The 22,485-nt window shown below is 37.9% G+C and overlaps 1 protein-coding gene across 14 annotated transcripts in view; it reads left to right on the forward strand.

Annotated features, from left to right (window-relative positions):
• The window catches only part of ZNF521 (zinc finger protein 521), a 231,463-nt gene that overhangs the window by 108,107 nt on the left and 100,871 nt on the right, over positions 1 to 22,485 (forward strand). For all 14 annotated transcript variants that reach the window (XM_015855470.3, XM_015855471.3, XM_015855472.3 and 11 more), the window contains one exon: positions 6,107 to 6,191. In XM_015855470.3, coding sequence (XP_015710956.2) covers positions 6,107 to 6,191 — 85 coding nt within the window. The remainder of the gene's footprint in view (positions 1 to 6,106; positions 6,192 to 22,485) is intronic.

Raw genomic sequence — 22,485 nt, forward strand, 5'->3', positions numbered from 1 at the left:
TTTCTTCATATAGAGTTGATTGTCTTTTCTCTCTAGACGTGTGCACTCAGATCCCACTATACTTAAAACCCCAATAAACAAAAAAGTAGAACAGAAAAAATTTCACAAAATCGTTATAAACGTGTTTTTAATGACAATCAGAAAATACTACTTAAAGGGTGTTCTATTAGCAATGAGAAGAGTTAGCAATTAGTTCAGAAAAAATGCAAGCTGACAGTGGCCCATAAGCAAGATAAATAGCTAACTATGCAGTGAAACTGTCTAACATATGCTTAGTTCTTTTAGAGCTTAAGGTTGACAAAGTAAGCATCCAGGAAGATAGAAAAGAAATCCTCAATTAAGGTACTGTCAAAAATAATCTGAGTTATGATGAAAAATGGCTAAATGGACAAATAGGCTGGGAGCGTGGTTGCTCTTGTGCCTCACGCAGGGCCGAGCACGCAGCTAACGCTTAATGAAATAATAATGTAAAAAATCAGCTGGCAGCATTAGGAGTTAGTACCAGCAAGTTGCTGTAGTTAGCGTGCAAGTTTTAACTTCCTTTTGCAAATGATCTGTTGGGAGCAAAAACATGGAAGCTATTCACTTTCTCCTGTCAGATTACCTTCCTGTTAGTTTAGCAGGTGGAATTCATTCCAATCTGGATTTAATGTGAGGAAACGTGGGAGAAAATGATTAGTCTGGGATGGGGAAATCAGAGGATTTGGGAGGTGTAGGGCTACTCTTTTTCAGCAGTTGCAAGTTGACTTGGCTGTGTTATTGATCCATGCCATCATTCAGTGCTGAAATAAAGTGGAAAAAGCCTTGAAAATCCCCCTTGCCGGGTATCACAGGTGTAAGCAATGTATCTGGTTGTATATGGGAGGTGGTTGTTAGATGAACAGGTACACATCAAAGCCATTTTCAATGCTAGAGACTATTGCATGCAGGAGAGGTCTGGATGTAGTACAGAAGAGACTTGGGATGTCTGCAAGTCTGTACTCAAAAGGGGATATAAGGATTACGCATGAAGTTACGGGTTTGTGCATTTGATTTAGACTGTGAGGAGAGAAAGTAGTGACAGAAGAACTCTCAGAAATTTTGGATATCTCTGAGGATAGGAAGTAATGATTCAGAAAGGGAGGATCATGTCTAAATTTTTTGCTAAAGAATGTAAACATTTACCAGGATCTTAGCAAAGCTTTTGAAAGAGTATTGCATGCAGGACTAATATATTGGGTAGATACACGTGGCATAGGAGGAACTACTTTGACTTAAAAAAGAAAAGGAACGCTAACCTGGATGTGGATTACATTGGAGTCTCGTGAGTTGAAGCAGTTAAGGTTGGAGGGGTGTGAGTAATGGAAAACCTTGAGAGTCACAGCTTGCATGGATTTTGCTGAATTTATGCAGTGTATCAGTAGCCTGGAAGAAAGAATAAGTAGTGAAGTGATGAAAGTCAGTGGTAGTACAAAACTGTGGAAATGTCAGAACAAAATAGGCACGTGATAAAATCCTAAATGGCTCTGACAAGGAGGTGGACCATGAGCAAATATATAGCGTGTGCAGTTCATTCTCAAATAATGTAGTGAGATTCGGAAATAGGAAAAGGAAAAAAAGAATGTATGGGTATCTGAGAGTCACAGGACACAGGCTACATAGAAGGATCTTCTGAATAGAACTATGAATCCTCTAATAGAGGAATCCATAGAGTGTTTGTTAGTTGTCTGACTTTTAAAAAGCAGAGTTTTTGTTTTTAAAAGCAAATAGAATTGTGGATGAAATTGAAGTACCAATTGAAAGACCATATTCCTGGGACCCTTATAAAGGCAGCAAAGCCTATTTTGACATGACATGGACACTTTGAGGACCTTTATAGTGAGGAAATTCTGAAAACTGCAAAGTGACAAGTGAGGATCAGGACAATAATTAAAGGTCTAGGTGACATTAATTATTCAAAAGGTTAGAGAGACACATGCATATGCTCTGCATGGATTGAAGGCCCTATCTGAAGCTCATTAAATGTAGTCACAGAGAAGCTTTGCATGCTGGAAGGCTTTAAATCAGCTCTGAAATCAGTAATGAAAAAGAACAAGAATGCAAGAGGCAATGTGGCTGCCCAATGCTTGTGTGAGTCATCTAGTCCAAGCAGTTGTTCTTCTGTGACAATTTTGGATGGCCCTGGTTTATGTGAGTCATTTAGTCCAAGCAGTTGTTCTTCTAGGACAGTTTTGAACAGCCCCAGCTGTGACTTGGGTCTCATATTTGTGCTCAGCATGTTGGAAATGAATTGTCAGTTGGTTTATTGACAGGAGGGGGTTTGTGAATGATTGTAAGGTTGTTTATCGAGGAGCTGTGTTTATTTTATGGAAAGGTGAGGCTACGATGATGTAAGAAATTAAAAGAAAGTATTCAGACATTTTCAGAATTCCATGTGATAATCCGTGCATCATTCTTCTGTGGAACAAATCTTTGGAAATTTAGCAGCAAGGCACAGTCTAGCACACTACAGCTGCTCCTGGTTCCTTACTGGTGAAATGCATGCAGAAATGTTCTGGCCTGGTTCTTCTGTGGCCCGCCATTGTTGGTATGACATTAGTCTAACAGTTAATGTGCGTTGGTTTGTTTTTGTGCTTGGAGAGGAGAATGAGAGCACTGGCATGTTTGTCTCTGGCAGAAGGATGACGGGCGTCCTCCAGCAGTTGCAGCCGTGGCAGGTTAGGATGTTAAGTGCCCCGAGCTGTCCACCCTTCATCATCATGTGGAGTTGAAATGCCCTGAGCAGTGAGATGGAGCAGCAAGGCCTGGGTGCCTGCTCCTCCTGCTGGGCCTTCCCTCAGTAACTTGGGCAGAGGGGCAGGAAGCTCTGCTGGGGATCTGGTGCTGCAAACAGCTGCAGCAAGGCCAGGCAAGGACGGCTGTCACAGCTTTTGTTGCATTCTGCATTGCAAAGGGCTGCAGACAATTGAGAAAGTCGGGTGGCTCCTTCAGTCATGACCCAATTTTATTTCTATGCGATGCTATGCCGGCACAGCAAGGCTTCTTGCCTGGCAGGGGAGATGGAGCTGCCATACTCCAAGGCTCCTTTCTGTCTTATCCCCCCCAGGTTTCCCCTTTGTGGGAACACAGAGTGAGGAGAGCTTGGTCTCCCCTGGGTCTCACTTTGGTAGGGAGATGGGGCCATCCATGATGCACAGCATGATCCAGGAGCCTGTGTGAGCAGTCACAAGTGCTGCTGGTCTGACAAAGCCTGTGAGACTAGGACGTAACTTGCAGTGAAAAAGAGCTTCTTTAGAATGTGAAACATATGGAAATAAGTATGTGGTTTTTGTTCAACATGGTGTGAAAATGACTGGGTTTGATCACTTTGAAAATCTAAGAGTAAATGGAATTTACTGAGTTCGCTTTTAAAATCAAAACTTAACCAGGAACAATCTTAGACACTTTGAGGTGAGTGTGTCGAGCTAATAAAAGTTGATGTCAACATTTTAGAATATGTTTGGAAACAAAAAAGAACTAGGTTTTGATCAAGGAGCAGTCACAGAAACATTCTTTCCTTAATGATAAAAAGAAACCCTCTGTGTGATTCTCCAAATGTGTCAGATGGTTGTGAAGAGGCTAGCAAGTGCAAGTAAATTATTATTTTTGGTTGTCGTCAAATGAGTTTATTTTTTGGCATGAGACTTCAAAAAAAATCCAGCCTTTGTATGTTTTGCCATTATGTACATCAGTCATAATTTTCCAACAAATCTTGACGTGCACTCTGCGTTACTGTGCTAACAAGAGAAAAGACCAGCCATTAAGTTTATGTTTCTTTGTTTTTGAACAAAGTCACATATCAGGAATAATGCTAGGGGTATGCTAATAAACAATATATAGTGCCAGTCATCAGGGAGTAAGAAATATTTTCTAACTAGTTCTAAAGGGAAACAATGTTTTTAAAAAAAGGGAGAGTGATTGTTATTTATGCAATATTGTTGTTCTTTATGTCAGCATCAAAAAGCACCTCGTGAAGAGCTTAGCATAATAAATCTTTGATCATGATTGCCATTATTTAGAGGTCTTTGATAGATCTAGATGTAGTGCTGTAAGGTTAAATTTACCGACGTGTAATAGGAAGACCTTGGACTGCATCTGAATTTCTACCCGTGTTACCAGTATGGTCACACCTGAAAAGGAGAAAAGTCTTGTATTTGTTTTTAACAGCAGGTTGTACAGTTTGTGACTGTAAAATTAAGTCAAAGCAGATTTGTTTTGTGGGTGCCCATTGATTTTATTTGTCTAGGTAAGGATTTAATTTGGCTACATTTCAGGAAACTTAAGCTGGTTTAGATGAGGAAGGCTTATGAGTGTTTCCACTGAGAAGAGACGCGATGCATTACATTACTGTCATGAAGAAAATTAAAATAGCCTCTCTGTATGAAGGCAAGAGGAGATTTGTAAAGAGAAGCCCACAGGAACATTTAATTTCAGGGCTGACTTTGATTAGTCGCTAGTTTTACAGTTAACTTCTTGGTAAGAAAAAAATGACATATGTTGAAAAAGCCTGTATGTTCCTTTCTGAGGACTTGTAGTGGAAAGATGCTTAATGAATGAGCACTCTGTCTGGGACATAACATCTAATTTTAGGTGCCGATAAGAAATCTAGCAATTCTTTATTAATGTTTAGAATCTGGGAAGAAGAAAGAAAAAAGGAAGATTAAAAAAAAAAAATACAGCGGATGATACTGTATAACAGAAGTTCATTGTATACAAAATAGACTCCATTTTTGTTGCATGTTATCCCTATTCTCCCCAGCAAATATGTATGTATGAAACCTGTAATTTAGTACATCTGTGCCAGGTTTTTGTAACTTTATATTCTTTAAAAAATTATATGCTTTATCCTTTTTTTTTTTTTTTTTTTTTTCTTTTTTTTCTTGCTTCTTGCTAGTGTAGCCAAGGTGTCTGTGGCTGTACAGAAAGATGCACGTCTTCTGATGCAGCACTTCAGGTCTTACCTTGCTTTCTCTGCATCTTCACAATGACAGTTGAGCTCTCCAGGACTGTTACTTTGGAAATGCAGTCCCTGACATTACAATTATGCAGTCGAATAACTTTATGGATCTGAGTTGTCTCATTAGATGCCTAGAATTGCAGATTTAAAGTCTCTAAAATGAAAAAGGGAAGTTTTACTTTTCAGTATACTCATAGTTTTCACTTCTAAAAATGTTCTTTGTGATATAAAAGTTCTGGTCAACTTCTGGTCAGAAAAGTAATAAGAGAAAATAAATTAAGGTTTCTAGGGTGTTACTGCCTCATCTATATCATCATGCACAAGTATTATACCTTGCAGAAAAGTGTAACAACAATATTTTGGAAGATACAAAGGTACAATGGAAAAGACTTCTGTGAACCAAAGAAAGCAAAGTACATTTCCTTGTTTATAATGAAATTTGATTTACATACATCATATATACATTTGATTTTTAAGTAAGTCAGGCCCAATCTAATGCAGCTAGAAAGGTTGCTCTCTGGCTGGTTTTCAGCCAGCCTTCCTATTTTTATTACAGGTTTACCAATAGATATAGAAACTACTGCCTGAAAACAGTAACCATATGTCCACACTAATGAGGACTTTTTCTTCTATGAAGGATGGCAATCTGATGGTTTGTGCAGAAGAGATTCTGCAGCCTAGCTGAGACTGAGGGGAATGCAGGTTTCTGATCTCTGTTTTCTTCCTACCTTCATCCCAGTTCTGTAGTGGGCCTACTCCATTGATATAAAATGAAGGATTCACATTGATTTCAGTGTTGTCTTGATCACATCCCACATATTCTCATCACGTTTTACCTCCCATGAATATGACAGTGGTGTTTTAGCGGTACTGCTCTCTCCATGGAATTAGAAAGATGAAAAAAAAGAAATAAAAAGAACCACCACAACAACCCAGCCTCTGTGGAGTTTCAAGAAACTCATAAAAGGTGCTACAGAACTGCAGCGCTATTATTTAATATTAATAATTAAGCCTTAATAAAAACACTGCTGGAGAGCTTTAAATGACCACTTTGAACTCAGCATTTTGAGTTATAATGAAATGGTTCCAACTGTATGTTTTAGTAAATTTTATCTACCCTTATTTCTTTAGAAGAAGACCTACCAGTGCATCAAATGTCAGATGGTTTTCTACAACGAATGGGATATCCAAGTTCATGTTGCAAACCACATGATTGGTAAGTGAAGCGCTAAAACTTCTCAAAGACAGATAGCTATTTCTCTTACTCGTGATCATCATTGCCTCTAAAATTAAACAGAGTTAAGGAGAAATTAATTGTACGTCCATCAATGATTAACCTAGGCATGATTGATTTTTTTATTCATATTATTAGACTTGATAAAGCATTAGCATGTTTTATTTTCTGCAAGGGCTAGTTTAGACTTCTGCAGAGAATTATATATCCACTGCCAGTCAAAACACAGGTGATTAGCAAATTAAACTTCTAATCATTTTTGCATTATTGAAAACAAACTAACAGGAATGGTTAATGAACTGGATGTTAGCTTTCCATAGAGTTTTAGACAGGTTTTAATTTCAGAAGTTATTATGGTAATGACACTACTGTGTGCTTCTCAAGCACCTCGGTACCAAAATCAAAACTGGTGAGTTTTTGTCGTTAGGAAACATAAATAACTCAAATGGCCATAAAATAGTATTGTTTGTTGGGTTTGAACTGTCTGGAAATAAATCCGGAGTGTATCCACATACAATTAAATACTGTCACTTATATGAAAAAAAAATAAGGAATTACACCATTCAGGAATGGAATCTGCTCTTTAAGGTACAAGAATACTTAAAAAACCTTCTAGGATTCCTAACCGAAGCCTACCCTGATGTTTACAAGGCTGTTACAGTTGTAAATTAGGAAAAAAACAAAAGCTGCTTTTTCTTTGATATTCATATTTTGTTATTATTTGCTTATTCCCCTAGGATTACCCATAATGTTTTCAATTTGGTAACCACTCAGCAATAGCACTAAGAGTTCTATCAGCCAATTAAATTTATCAAGCACATCATTTGCCCGCTAATAAGATAACATTGACAGGGTTGTCTTAGTTTGTTTTTAGTGTTTTCCAAATTCCACATTTCAAGACAAAGATGGATACAGTTGATTTTTTTTTCCTCCTGTTCACTTTAAGCTATTTTTTTCCTTGCTTTCATAACAAAAAAACAAAAACAAAACCAAAAAACATTGAAAATGCAAACAAAACTATGTGTTGTACAAGCCAGTAAATGCATATTTAACAGAAGATAATTTATTGTTGCTTTTTTCATCATTGTATAACTTCAAAATGCTTAGCATGATGCTAGTTTTGGGCTTTCTTTTTCATGGAAGGTAGCTTAAATATTTCTTCCATAAGTTCTATTAACTTGGCTACACCTTAAAAGAAATTACCTGCCACAACTTAGTCACTCGTTTTTTTTTCTGAGTACATTATTAATAAGTTTTAATACATTTAGAGCATGAACATTTTATATGCTTTTCAGAAAAAATGAATAAACACAGGCGACAAGCTGGTTTTGTAAATGAGTGATTTGCCTGTTGGACTAAGCTTTAGTCTTGATGTTTTGCATCTTTGGGGAAGAGATAATCTGAACTGCTTCAGTGTTCAATCTGGGTCAGTAATGTGCAATTTAAAAGTCCCTTGCTGCCAGCAACAGAACTTGCCGTTTCTGTTGGTTGTTTTTTTTTTGAACGCAGCGTATGACGTGTCCTTAATTGTAGCATGCAGAGATACTGAAACATGGTGAGGAATACAGACACCTTGGGAAAGGAGTGATCCTGGAATGCAAGAGTGTTGTGTCTACTTTCTGCCTCCCTCCCACGTGCATTGTGTGTTCAGAATAGGACCCTCGTCTGTTTGTTTTTTCCCACAAAATACTCAGGTTTTTTTTTTAGTTTTCTTTCCTTCTATTTTCTGGGTGCGTTTTTTAAAAAGTCAGGATGGGATGAGAGAAAGGAGAGATTAAGTGAAACAGAACAAATCCAGTTAAGTTAGCTTCAGTCTGCAGTTCTGAACAGACTGACATTTTGTTAAAATGAGTGATTAACTGTCTATGTGTTATTTCTAAAAGCTGGGTGAGGTTGAATGAGAAAGAGAATCTTTAAACATATATTTAATTGTTTTTGTCTTTGCTGTATCTAATCATGCATTATATTGCTTCATGACATAACCATAGTGACACAGATTTAAATGTGCTTAATGTAAAATCTTGCAGTGAAATAAAGGAGCTTGCAAAACATGCAGGGAGATTTGCTGGTCATGCTTGTGGTAATCTGTGCTCAGTGGAAGATTCTTATCTGCACTGCCAGACTAAACCACGCAGCTCCTAATGATGTAGCCTCGATTAAGCAAATGCAAGGGGATTTTGTGGTGGGGTGAAAGGAATATCAGCATTCCCAAGCATTTTGAATGTGACCTCAGAATCAGAGCACAGGGAAAAATAATTTCTGATCTTCAGTTCTGTTAGTTTTCTCACTAGTAATTGGATTTTTCCTTAGCTATCTTTCTAATTTCACTACCCCTCACCCCTCCTTTAATTTATATTGTTGTTCACAAGCCTTTTTCCAAGACCATGTTCTGTCTAGAGAGAAAGGTTCAAGGGGTGATATCAAGCTGTTTAAAATTGGCCTTTGTTTATGTGTGTCTGTAGATAGGTTTATAGTATTCCTATATAATACAGAAAATATGTGCTCAAACATATCGATATGAATATATATAATACATAACTCATGGATGTATCCATAGATATCTACATGCATTCAATTTGTGGACTGAGAAATTAGGTGAAGCATTTAACTGAATATGGACATGTTGACACAGCATATTTCCTAAACAAACAAACAAAAAAAATCCTGCAGTCCTAAGCACCTTGGTCCCTTCCTTTTCTACATGTATCTTATCAAATACATCTTGCTGCCATGCTTTTCCATTATGATACTCACTCCTGTAGGGTAGGGAAAGTGAGAAAGCTTCAGGAAGAGAGTAGAAGATCCTATGAAACTTTAAATGCAAGGGAAAGGGAAGATAATCTTGGAAAGCCGACTTTAAAAGTCACAGAGTGTGATAATCCCTAGATCAAATGTAGGAGTAATAAAGCCCTTTTCAGACATCATCATGCAGTCTCAAGAACTGTTATTTCCTCTCGCAGTAAAATGTTAACATTATTGTGTTGTGGTTATTGATGGATATAGATTAATGTCTTCATACATGATGAGTTGCATATGATTCAGAGAAGAGAGAAAAGGAGCAGAGAAGAAAAAGGAGAAGATCAGCGGAGGGAATTTCTGTTAATTAACAGAAAAAAAAAACCAACAACAATTAAACAGTTAAAAAAAAAAAAAACAACAAAAAACACCAAACCCTGGCAGTCATAAATATCAATTATTAAAGAAAAAAGAAAAAAAACTTGGAAAAAAGGAATAAAGACCAAATCAGAAGAAGGAAAAATACAAACAGATAGGTAGATAGGTAGGTAGATAGATAGATAGATAGATAGATAGATAGATAGATAGATAGATAGATAGATAGATAGATAGATAAAATGAGAGAGATTAGAGGATAGAGGAAGATGGCTGGAGCAGGTAGAATACGGGACAAACAAGGCAGCAGAAAGTCATCTGCCAAACACCACTCAGAAAGGAATGAGCACCACTGCCTAAGATACATACTCAGTTATTTGGAGGTAATGCTGCTCACCAACTTTTTAGTGATTTGAGACCCAAAGTCGATACTGGCCCATCTAGCTACTGTGTCCCTTGAAGTTGATCCCAGGATGTAAATTGAGTTCACGTTGCTGACATTCACGTAGACAGGATGCATTATGGAAGGTCACTAAGGCAAATACATGTTTGTAAAACCCCAGTGTGAAACTCAGACTTTTAAATAAGGCAACCTGAATTACTTTGTTGGCTGAAATAGCTCCACTGAGGGTAGGTATTTTTAGGTTGTGTGTATGTTTGTGTTTTTGTCTAATCAAATATAATCTCAACTAGACATTTAGCAGGGGAAGAGGGATTAGAGGCTATTTAAAAAGCCTCTTACTCTTCTTTGTTAGGAGGGCATACAGCATTTTTGCAGATTTTGTTATACGTTTCAATCTGTTCAACGAGAGAGATTATGCCACCTAATGGAAAACAAAATCTGCAGATGATCCAATAAGGTGCCTTAAATATCTTTGACAACAGTACAATTTACATTTGTTATTATACAAGTTATATGGTAAAAAGGTGTTGTAGGAGTGGCTTTCCTCAGTAAATAAATGTTAATTACTTTTAGAACCTCCCATTTTAAAACTGTTCCACAGTCTTTTTTCCAGTCTGTCCATTATCTTTGTGATGGGATAAGTCAAAGAGCCTTTTTCACTATAAGGATGAGGACAAAGATGCAAAAGAATTGAAGTAACTGGAAGTTCAAGAGTTCTGGCTGCCAGATACGCCCTCGCTCATCTAGACACTGTGCTTTACCAAACAACACCCGTGTTTGTTTAAACTACAGTCTGATTCGGGCTTAGGAGATGCCTGTGGGCTGAAAGGAGGCAAACCTTTGGCTTTTTTAAGTAGACTGTCAATTTAAGCATTATTTTGGACTTAGATATGAGTATGCACTTTTGTTTGGAGAATCAGGAGGGTGATTGCCAAATGAAAACATATTTGTTGGTTTGTTTATTGAAAGCTGTTGGTAAAACAATTTCTCAGCTTCTGAATTAGAGAGGAAGAAATGTAAACCCAGGCACGTTCAATGCAGTTTTAGGAAGTACTGACAAACACTGTATTTTTTCAGCAGCTCTCTAGCTTTTGATTTTCTCTCTGAGCAGAATACATAGCATTTTTAGCAGCTTTCTTTGAGAAATTTCTATTTCTGGGTGTTTGTGGAAAGGAGGGAGGCTTTCTGGCATCCCTTTGTTTTGCTCACATAGTTTGTAGTTGGCATTTGACCTGAGAGTGTAGAAGGAGTGTATGCTATTGTTTGTGTTCTGTTTGATTCTCTCCACTGCTTGTCCTATTATTTTGCTTGTTATTTTAAGTAGACAATCTAAACATTACATTTTCTTATACTGATTCCTTTACATCTGCCGTATCTGATGCAATTCAGTGTCAACAGATTGAAGAGTTGCTGTAATCCGTAGGATTTTGTACATGTGGATATACAGAGTAGATCAGAACTGAGGGAGTTTCGATGTGTTTAACTCAGGAAAGGAGTTATTCCACATAAAATTATGAGGCTCGACAGCAGTAGTGTAAATTTTTAAGTGCTCTGAGTAAAGTGCTGTTAGGCATGAGATAATGTAAAGAGATGACATTGCCAAGAACTATTTATGAAGAGCTTAATTTTTTTCACTCTGATAATTCTTGACCAATAATTACCAGCTTCTAATTATCTATTTTAGTTAGAAAGAAATCTCTATCACTATGGAGGTTGGCATTGCAACTAGCGCATAAATCCCCAAAGAGGCAAATGTGTTCCAAACAGCCACAAACAACTGTCTCATGAAACATAGTGAGCAAATTGCAAGCCGCTGGCTGTGCACAACAGAGCAGCACATTTACCATTGAGGACTGATCAGGCTGACAAAGAGAATGATAAAAGGGGGAAACAGCCACAATCTTTGTAGGTTGCTGCTACTTTAGTTGATGGAATAGCAAGCCCCAGTGCCAGAGCAGGAGCAACCCCACCTCTTAAAAGCTGGGGAGCTGGGGGAAAGGATGGCACTTCTTTTTGCAATCCCCCTTTTGAAATTTTCTGTGTAGGTCATTTTTGGGTACATAGACATTTTTTTTCTTCAGCCTTTTCAGTGTGAAGGATAACACATTCTGCGAAGTCAGTTGTGGTAAGGAAAAGAGCTTGTTTTTGAGGGGAGGATGTTGTGTAGTATTGAGCACGGTAGCATGGGTAGTATGAACAGGAGGTGGAAATAAAGGGAAAGAGAAAAAGCCACCAGGCACCGAAATTAGGAAGCAAATGGGAAAACAGGATGAAACAACCCTACAGCTGACAAGAATTCTAGTTTACACCAGTAAATACTTCACTAAGCCCCGTTTAAAAAAAAATCCATGCCATAGCGGATGTAGTTTAAAAAGAAGAGTATATTAGAAAACTCATCTAATGTTAATTTCTCTGCCAAAAAAGAAACAAACAAACAAAAAAACACACAGCAGTGTTTTACAGAAACAAGTAGTATGTAACCACCAGAAGACAAAGGCACATTTTGGTGCAACTCATCATTTCTGATTTGTTCACTCACAGGAATATGAGTATGTCATATGTAGATATTTACATGATTGTGTGTTATCTGGATAAGCATATTTGCATTATGCATGTATTAACTGCGTGCATAATATGTCTATACAAATAAGTCATTTTATTTGCCTCACATTTGTGTAGTGTATGTGTAGACAACATTACTGATGTCAAGACAAAGAAAACACCTTACAAGCTTTCTGGAGCCCAGTAAAATTTTTGCTTGGTTGCAATAGCATGTAGCATTCATACAGTCTTTTATTTGTCTGATACCTTAGGTCACTTAAAACAAGATTTTCCTTTCCCACACGCAGAAATAATTAAAAACAAACAAAGAAACAAAAAAACACTACAACTTGTTGCATTACGTTGATCTCAAGGAAGACATCAAAGAATGTTACATAGTGCTTTACAGGAAAACTGACATTGTGAAGCCTCTCTTGCAAGAAGTTTGGAGAAGAGGAATCCAAATATCCACATCTATGTACCAGAAGATAAAGGAGATGGCAACTTCTTTTGTCTGTCCACTCTCACTAATTCTTCTGTAATTAGATATGGAAACTGTAAATTGAGTGCAAAAAGATGAATGGTACCTTCTTAGGATCAGAAAATCAGCAGGTTACTCTGAGAATCTCTCATTTGCAGGCAGAGCTGGCAAGTAGGGGTTCAAAAGTTAGATGTAACTTTGCCACCTTGTCTGCAAAAAACAGAGATGTAACTGAAATACTCTGGAAAAAGCAGCATTTGGTGTTAAATCTGAGAAAATGTAGGTTTATTTTGAGAGGAGCTGGGTTACAAAATAGATGAAATCTGTGCTGTTTCCTGCAAACAGAAAGCTACTCTCCTGTGAGCAATGCTGGCTTATTTGAAAGGCCCATAAAGGGTTTCTGCATGGACCATACAAAAGGGATACTTTCTCTTTAATAGCCATCTGTACAGGAGAGATGAGAAGTGGGCCAGGTCATCTCTCCTCAGCTGTCATGATATTAACGTAGGTAATGGAGCAAGCTCTGCGTTCTGCTGGGTGTTGTTTTTCATAGATGTTCATCGATTTACACAGATAATTCTATTTATTTCTTTGAGTTGGTCCAAGCGAACCAGGCAGAATAACAAACACCAAAGCATTTCAAATGACTTTATCTTTGTTGTTTTGTAATGTAACTTTTGTCTAAAAAATGGTGTCACACCTACTGTGCAGATGGCTGCATGATTTGTAAACCAGCCAAAACATTTAAACAAATGTGTGATCTGGGGATAGATTAAATAAAGGATAAAATGGAGTGTGGACCACAAATTCTAATAATCAGATGATTTTAAGTTGTGTGTAGTGTGGAGCGATGGTAGCAGTGATAGCAGGGAACGCTTGCCAATGACAGCAAGGTGCCTCACAGATCTCAGGATGGAGCCTGTGGCCTAGTAGGCCTCAGTTTGAGAGCGGCACATTTGCTGTACAGCTGGCAGCTCTGTATGGGGACATCAGATAAAACTTATGTAAAATGAAGTGTTATTGCTTAGTATGAAATTGTGCAGAGAGGGAATTTGCAGACAGTAACTGAAAACAGAATTCATGGTACCAATGAAGCAGACTGTAAATATGAAGAGGCTTTAATTATCTGCGCAATTTAACAAAAAATTCAAGATGCATTCATAAATGGCAAAGGCAGCTGTAAACATGCTAGAGCAGCACTGTTCTCTGCGCTTAAAATTATGTCACCTATTTGGGCTCCAGGCTCCCTCTCTCCTTGTGCTTCTGGGGATGCAATTTCACCCACCGAGCTGTGCTGGCTGGAGACCACTCCTCCATTTCAAGGGTTAGAATCGGGAACAGCTGTTTCCTTTTGGTCACAGCTTTTAGGAAAGACTTTCCAGGCTTTTGCAATCACAAATGGTTAAGACAGGACACAGTGTGCAAACAACTGTGAATCACCCCACTTTTCTGGGGTGGGGGGGGGGGGGGGGGGAGGGGTGAGTATGGGGGTGTGGAGCTTGGACTCAAAAAATTCTAATGAAATTGAATGAGAATGTTTCAGTATTAAATAATAACTATTGGAGCAGTGGCAATAATGAGTATGTGAACAGTAGCATTTGAAAATATCCACAATACAGACGAGTTTGTTTAATGAAGACGTGAAGCAAAGTGCGTCAAAGCTATATATGTATTTTTTTCCTACTGAAATTCCTGTTGCGTTAGAAAGGGATGCCACTGTGAGATAATGCCAGGCAGCCCGAAAGTTGTTCCTTTGCATCCGCCGAACTGCACGATTCTCCTCCTCGCTGGTGCTGTGATACACCGTGCATGTTAATACTTCCTCACCACAGGCGGAATTAATGCCGTTGTGTCAGCCTTCCCTTTTGTTCCTCGCTGCTGACCACTTGTCAGCAGGCTTTATCAGGAGCCGGAGCACATTCTTCAGGGCTGTGCTTAGCGGCCAGCACAGAGGGTAGCCAAACCAGACCTTTTCTGAATTGTCCTTATTCTTAGAGGAGAAGCCTCTGATTCTTCGACGGAGTATGCCCCTCTGTTTCTCCCCACTTTGTAAGTGCAGGAAGCAAAACAAAAGAAGCCAATATGGAGAGTGGGTGTCAGACTTTAGCTGCTCATATTGTTGCATTTGGTGAGCTGACGGGGTTTCGTAGGTCACCTTTAGAATTATGCCTATGACAGCAGTAGCTACCTGCCAAGATTGCAAGGTATCTCACAGCTCTCAGGATGGAGCCTGTGGCCTGGTAGGCCGCCGTTGGAGGGGTACACATTTGCTGTACAGCTGGCAGCACTGTATGGGGCAGCAGTGTGGGCTGTTAGGGAGCTGGAAAGGAGACAAGCATGAAATTTCTTCTAACCCCAACTCTGTTTTTCTGTACTGTTGGCTGCTTCTCAGTTCCTTGACAAAAAAACCAATCAGGCACCCTTTAATCCGCCTGTGATTACCAGTGGTATAAAAAGAGAAGCATAATGAGGAAAAATGCCTCGTTTTGTTGCCTTCAAAAGCCAACAAATTGGAGTTAACTTGACAGGAAGTGGCTTAATAATTAGATTATTTATTTATTCCTGACACATATCCCCCTGTTACTAGTCTCAGGAGATCCTGTAGATGGTACGATTTTCAAGCTGCCATTACTTCGCTGTCTTCTGTGAACAAAGAAGCTACTGTCTATCAGTCAATTAAATGCACTCTTTAAGCAGAGGCTGAGAAGTCCTCAATGGATAGAGCCCTGGGACATTGTGGCTGATGATTCCTTTCTCTGTACTGTACATCACACTCTCAACTACAGTCCCCACAGAGATGGAATAAAGTCATGCATTAAAATATCACTTGTTGATTTGTTTGCTAATGAAGAGCCATTGAAATGTTTGTGTATTTCTGTGGCAAAATTGTTGATAAAAGGACTACTTGCTTGCATATCTTACTTCATCTTCCGTAAGCGCTTATTTAAGACTTACTAAAATTAAAGTCAACAAATTAAGGAAAAAACAGAGAGATGGATAATATTGGTTTACTTGCAATTCACATGAATGTAAATAACACTGAGGACAGTGAGAGGAGAGAAAGGGGAATAATAGCATTTCAACCATGTTGGATATAATTTTCTTCCTTAGTAACAATAGAGATCCCTGTATTTTTCTGGTATGGTAGTGGGGATGCATTTCGAATAATGAAAATGCTGGAGTGTCCATTTAAAAATTAACCTTGGTTTTCTAAGCATATTATATAAAGAAAACAACAGGACATTTGAGAAGTTTTTTTTCCTTTTTTCTTTTTTATTTTTTTTTTTTTTTCTTTTTCTTTTTTCTTGTGGATATTAAATAAGCCCTGTTAACAAAAACTTCCAGTATTGTGCATTATTTCCCCTAGCTGGGAAAAGGGCAACCATGTCAAGCTAGTTAGTAAGGCTGGTTAGGGATGTATGCTTAATGCAAAATCAGCAAAGTCATCTGAAGCTGGGGCTTCTGAGATTAACAGCACTACTTTCCTCACTCCAATTGCCCTGCCGGACTTCTTAACAGGATTTTATACTCTTGGTATATCTGCCCTCCTGCCATTCATCTTCTACCCTCCGAGAGCCTGAGTCAGCAGAGTAGACTTGTGGAGACCACATTTTGGGCCAGGGTGGGAAGAGGGAGTGTCATGTTAAGGTTTATTTTAACAAAGTTGGTATACGTACATACCTGTCTCCGCACTGAAGATCATTAATTGGCAATATCTATCTGGATTTGGTGCAAGTCTTTTGCTGCTTGTCTTACTGAGCTACATTTGCTCTGAAGAAATATAGATTGTGCTATAGCAGTTCTCCAGTGAACTAGCTCTGTTCTGAATTTACCCTCTATATGACCATTTTTACCTGCAAATAGAGACTGTAAGTGCTATAATATATGGTTATTTTCTCAACCTTATAAAGAAAGTCACTCATACCAGGATTATTGTTTTCAATGAACTTAACAACAAGCTATAGGGAATTAATTCAAGCCAGCCTCAAATTGGAGTGTTTCTTATTCCTATCCTGTTATTCCAACTCATTTTATTAGAAAAAGCTTAGATACTCAGAGGTGTTCTATAATAGAAAATGAATTTGAAACCCATTCATTAATTGGTGATTAATACATTTCAGGATTAGTTTAAGCAAGGCCCTACCTCCTGCCCAGTCAAGTATGTTCTGGTTAATATCCAATTATCTGCACCTTCGTACTTATTATGTCTTAATATTTCGGATATGATAACCAGAAACTTGAGAGTAATGCTAATGAGGAGCATAGAACAAAAATTAACCAGTGACACACTCAATGATCCTTACTGAGAAAAGTAACTCCTTCTGTCTCTGCTATATAGAGGTAGAGCTATCAACGCGCTTTCATTAAGTAGTACTTTTAATCCTGTTTTTATGGGAAGTTAGAATAATATTTAGGCAAATATCCTTATGCCTCATAGACTGTGCATGATGAGATTTTCCTTCATGCTCTTTCTTGTATGTAGAATTACTTGCTTTAGGTAGAGCCACTGAAAAATCCATAATAAAGTGAAATGGTGGTACCTATTCAAAATGCAAGGTGTTCTGTGATTCAGTGCAACCTCTTGTTATTTACATGGTTGTATGCATTCGTGTAGAAGCTGAATGGCCGATTTATCATATTACAGCCTTCAGACTGTAAGATACCTGCTTGAGCAAACAACAAATCAGGTACAAATGTCTGTGAAAGATGAACACAATCTGATGTAATTATTACCAAATCAAGAGTTTCTCTGCACAGAAATGTCAAGGTTTTAAAGTTTGTCTGAGGATTTTTGCCTGTGAAAAATTATGATATACCCCCTTAGTGAAACATGTAGGTAAAACCATGAGACCAGCATGTTAGAAGGCTAGAACTGAGTAATTCTGTCATGTGGCCTTAAGCTAATATAATTATATAGGCAAATTCAGTGTATAGGTAGAAAGGAAGAAGAAACTTCCCTTTTCTTGGATTTATTTTTCTTAGCTAAACCTCTCTGTGAATACTTTGTGTGATTCAGGGCATAAGGAGAAACCCCAAAGGAAATGAAGCGCTGGGTAGAGTGAAGGAGATCTGCTCAAAGGTGCAAAGCCACATAACACATTATTTTTATTACATGAATATAATCCAATATATGTGGTACTTATCCAAAAGACTTTACAGAACGTGCTATTCATAGCATGTTGGACAAAGCTTGTTTCAAAACACTGCCTCATTCATTGTATTTATACTGAAAGGTATGTCTTGTGTTTGGGTTAGACTGAATGATAAAAGGGACAGTATATTTGTCTAACCAAAAGCGATCATAAAACACATGTACAGTGGCCAGAGTTAAGGATTTGCCTGTAACATCCTGTTTTGCTTTTCTTTTTTCAGTGCTTGGCCACACAGTTTCAAACTTCTCTCACACACCACTTTATTAGAGGGCTGTAGTTCAGGACCTCAGCAGTTTATTCTTAATATCTAGCTGTTTGGCTAGGTATACTTTCTCCTAACCTTCTTGCAGGCAACCTTCACAATGAACCCACTGTGCCTCTAGCTTCATTGCTTTTCACGGCACACCTATGTGAGTGCCAAGACATTAGATAACTGTGCAAAAAAATCCCTCAGAATCCCCAGATGATATTCTTTCTGAGCTCTGTGTAATTCATGGAACAACTTGGGAGATGTTTATATTTACTAGGTAGTTAAATTAATCATTCAAAAGTAACACAGCCTTCCATTTGCTTAGAAGTTTGGTTAAAAAGCCTAACCCAAATATCACTTAATGCAAAGTGTGATTTGCAAACTGTCATAACATGATCAAATCAAAACCAATTTTCACCAGAACAGTTAAATAGTCTTCTCTTCACTTGAGTGACATTTCCCTGCCAAATCTGAACTTTTAACCCACATTTCTCCTTGTTTGATGTTATTCTTCAAGTCAGACTTAATGGGGATGGTATTTTTAACCCTTTTTGTTTTTTCTTTTACTAAAATATAATTTAACAAAGATATGGCTAAATTGAACACAAAATGAAGATAAAATGTAATAAGTGAAAAATGAAATAAATACCTTTGGGCAGAGAGCTTGCCTAGAAAACTTAATCTTAGGGTAACATCTTAATGATGTATTTTTTACCTGCTGCTATATTTGCACCAGTGATGGAGTGTGCCTCGCAGTACAGACTCAAATTGTACCATCAGGAAAAATCCTTCATGGTGGTTCATGGGAATAAATTAGGCAACAGAAAATAGCATTGTAATTTCTATAACATGTCATGTAGGATATTGTATTTTACTTCAACTGCCGCTTTTGTGCTGCATGTGCATCTCTTTCAACCCTAGTGATGGGTTCTCCTGGCCACCCTCTCTGTGAGCTGATTTTCCTTGTCTCTTTCAGCCTAAAGATTCAGTAGAGGTTCTCTGACACAAAAAGCCCTCTCAACACACTCATGCTGCCTTTTTTTCTTAAATGTACACTTCCCATTCATCTCTTTAAATAGCAGATTTGTAAGACTCTTTGACTCCAAACTCTCCTGTTCTGCTACCTCCCATAAAATACAGCTAACTTTGTCAAGACTTTACACACCCCTCTCTCTTTCCCCTTTTTCTTCATGATATTGTTGTGATATCTTCCCTCTTTAATTGGGAGAAGAGGGCTGGTGGTGGTGCTCCTTCTCCTGTTTTCAAAGTCTTTGCTTGACAGGCCACAAAGGCAGTTTTTGGTTCATAATGTCAAAACTGGGATCAGAAGGGATGTGACTGTGGTGGTTCCAGCTTTCCTAATGACTTCCTCAGTAGCCTGGAACAAGACACTGAAATTTGGAACGGAGATGATACTTGTCTAAGGAGATATTTCAAGACAAATTAACATGTGATGAGAAAGAAAAGTACTTTAAAGCTGTTTAATTATTTGTATTTTTTATTATCTCTTTGAGAATTCCGCAGCCTTTCTTAGACCTCCCAATTGTTACTTGTGTTTTCCATCCATTTCAGGATCTCATTTTGTAAAAAAACAAACAAACCTGCTCCTCCCTTTTTGGTATATCATCACCTCTCACAGGTTCAGCTGATTTCTGATATCTCTTCTGATACATCAGTTCAGCTGATTTCTATTCTTGACATCTCCATCTCCACACTAGAGTTGTCTTGCATTGCTTCTCTAGTCAGAACCAGATAACAATCAGAAAGCTAACAGAAATTGTAATGGTTTTCATGAGCCTAGAATACTTATTCCTCTTCAGTATTTGTCCCTTGTCATCGCAATTCTGAACATTGTTTCAAAGTCCATCTATTCAGCAGGTCTTGTACCCTGCAAAAATCTCTTCTTCAATTTCTATGTCGTTTGCTGTTGTGTGAAAACATGTCTTTTCTCCCTTATCTAAACCACTCCCATTTCTCTGACTTCCTTGATTATTGTTTTAATTGGTAACCGATTATTGCTGCCCTTTGTGAAGAATTTCTAGATTCACCCTATAAAACATAATGGAAGATTTTAGTTTCAGCTGCTTATTGTGGCTTTAGCTGAATCTTGTACCAGCAATGCATTTGTGCACCTTCAGGAGAGTTTTCATTTTTTAGTATTCTAAAACTACCTTCTTTGTCTTCTATGGTCTTGATTCAGTACCAGCTGTAGCTGGCACCACAGATCTTGTAGCTTTAAATAGTATGCCTTAATATTGCCCCCTTTGTATGCTGTATTGTAATGAAGCAACATCAGTAAATTGCAGTGAAGGGTGATTGTTGCATGGGGATGACTACTACACCTTGGGGTACATTTGCACCAGATTATTTTTTTATTGTAGTTATTACATCTTATCTTCTTTATTCTCTTGATACCAAACTTGCTGTTGGACATCCACGCAGCACAGGGGATCTTTAGGAACAGTGTGGACATCAACTTGTCTCTTAGGTACGCACCAATGACTGTTCAGTTCCAAGCTCTGGTATCCTTGGTGGCTTTGCAATACTTGAGCAATGCCAGTTTGATCTGGTTACTCAACCTAAAATGTTCTTCATCATTTGTTCTTTAAAATATTAGATTGTTGATGATAAAAGTGACAGACGTTTCTTGCTACCCATTCTCACACAGGAGCAATAGTAGGTTTATAACAAGTGCAGCACGCTTTTTCCCTTCTTGCTATTCCCCATACATTTTATAATACAGAAGAGTGCAAAAAACGATTTTGCTCTAGCCATTTCCTTTCGTTTGGGGCACTGTGTTCCCATTCAAAAGAAGAATTATAGCAGTGGTGTCAGTTTATCATCCCGTGCCACGATCTCAAGAAACCTTCTGCAAAATTCAGTTTCACCCAAGTAATAAAGATTATTACCGTTGTAAAGGTACGAATATTTCAATAAATACATTTTCTTTTCAAAAATCTTTCCAACTTAGGGTGTCTAAATACAAGTTTCGGCAAGGTAATATTTCAGCTTTCAGCCTTAGTCATGCAAGAAGCAATATTCAGTCATGAAGGCAACTTTGAACTGCTTTTCATATAATAAAACTGAAGATTTCATACATGTGAAAGCCAAAAAGTTGTCCTACATTCTACAACAGTGGGGCAGCTCAGGAGAGCATAATTACCATGATTACTAGTGACAGAATCATTGCCCATTCCCAAATACCCTTCGTAATGAAAAGATTTGATTCTGAGAATATCTAACTGTGCACGTGGTTTTGTTCACACAAGTAGATTTCACAGGCTTTGTTTTATACACAAATAAGGCTACATACGTTCTTAAGCGTTTGTAAGACTGTCACCTGAATTGCGGTTTTGGGCGTCACTTTAACAACACGTTCTAAATAAGGAAAATAAAAATATGTCTTTAGTAATGAAGTCTTCATCCCATAAAAACATCTTCCTCCCCCCTCCCCCCCTCCCCCAAGTGATACCAAATGCAAATTTTCAGCTGTAATTTGGATTTTTTCCATCTTTGTGAAGATGAAACACTTTTTTCATTGTGAGGCACCTTTTTCATTTTCTTCTTTAGCTTAGTACGGTGGCTGTGTAGCATTGCAATTCAAATCAGGAATTGGAACTGACGCACCTTGAATTGAACTATCAATTCTTTTAAAACCGACGCCGGTCCCACAGTATTCAGTCGTGCAAACATCCGATTATGGGACAGAGAGCATTGATTTTGAGCTGTCATTCCTAGCACACACACTGCAGAATTGAAATGTAGACCTTAATCCACCCTTTAATACAATTAATTTTTAATGTGCAGTAATACTAATTGAAATAGCCTGAATTTAGTAAGTCACCACAAGACATTTTCAAAAGCAGAAGTCTCCACTGAGAGCTGGAAGGACAGATAATCATTGTTACAGTGTTTACAGAATAAATGCACACTCTGCAGGCAATTCCACGCCAAGAGATTTTTTTTTGTTAGCTTATATTAGTATATTTCATTGTGCATTTAGATTTGTTTTCGGTGATTCATACTGAAATGCATCTGTTGCTGTGAACAAAGTTACTACAATTTCATTTAAATGGAAGTGGTCTTTTTTTTCTTAATAGAATATTTTCAGTCCTATGTCTGTATTTTTAACAGACTGTCCGTGTATTATCTAGTTGTCAGGTACATTTCAGCATGCACAGAAACATACTCAATTTTTGCGCCTGTAAAATGGTCAGCCATGCAGTTTCTGTGTATGAGAAAGCAAAGCTGCATGTTCAGTACCTGACTCTTTTTTCTCCCCCAGGTTTGCCTTTCATATAAGCAATAGATCTAGTGCCTGCCTGATTTCACCACGT

Source organism: Coturnix japonica, chromosome 2 (assembly GCF_054131305.1).
Source record: "Coturnix japonica strain WE chromosome 2, WE-NBRP24, whole genome shotgun sequence".
NCBI lineage: Eukaryota > Metazoa > Chordata > Aves > Galliformes > Phasianidae > Coturnix > Coturnix japonica.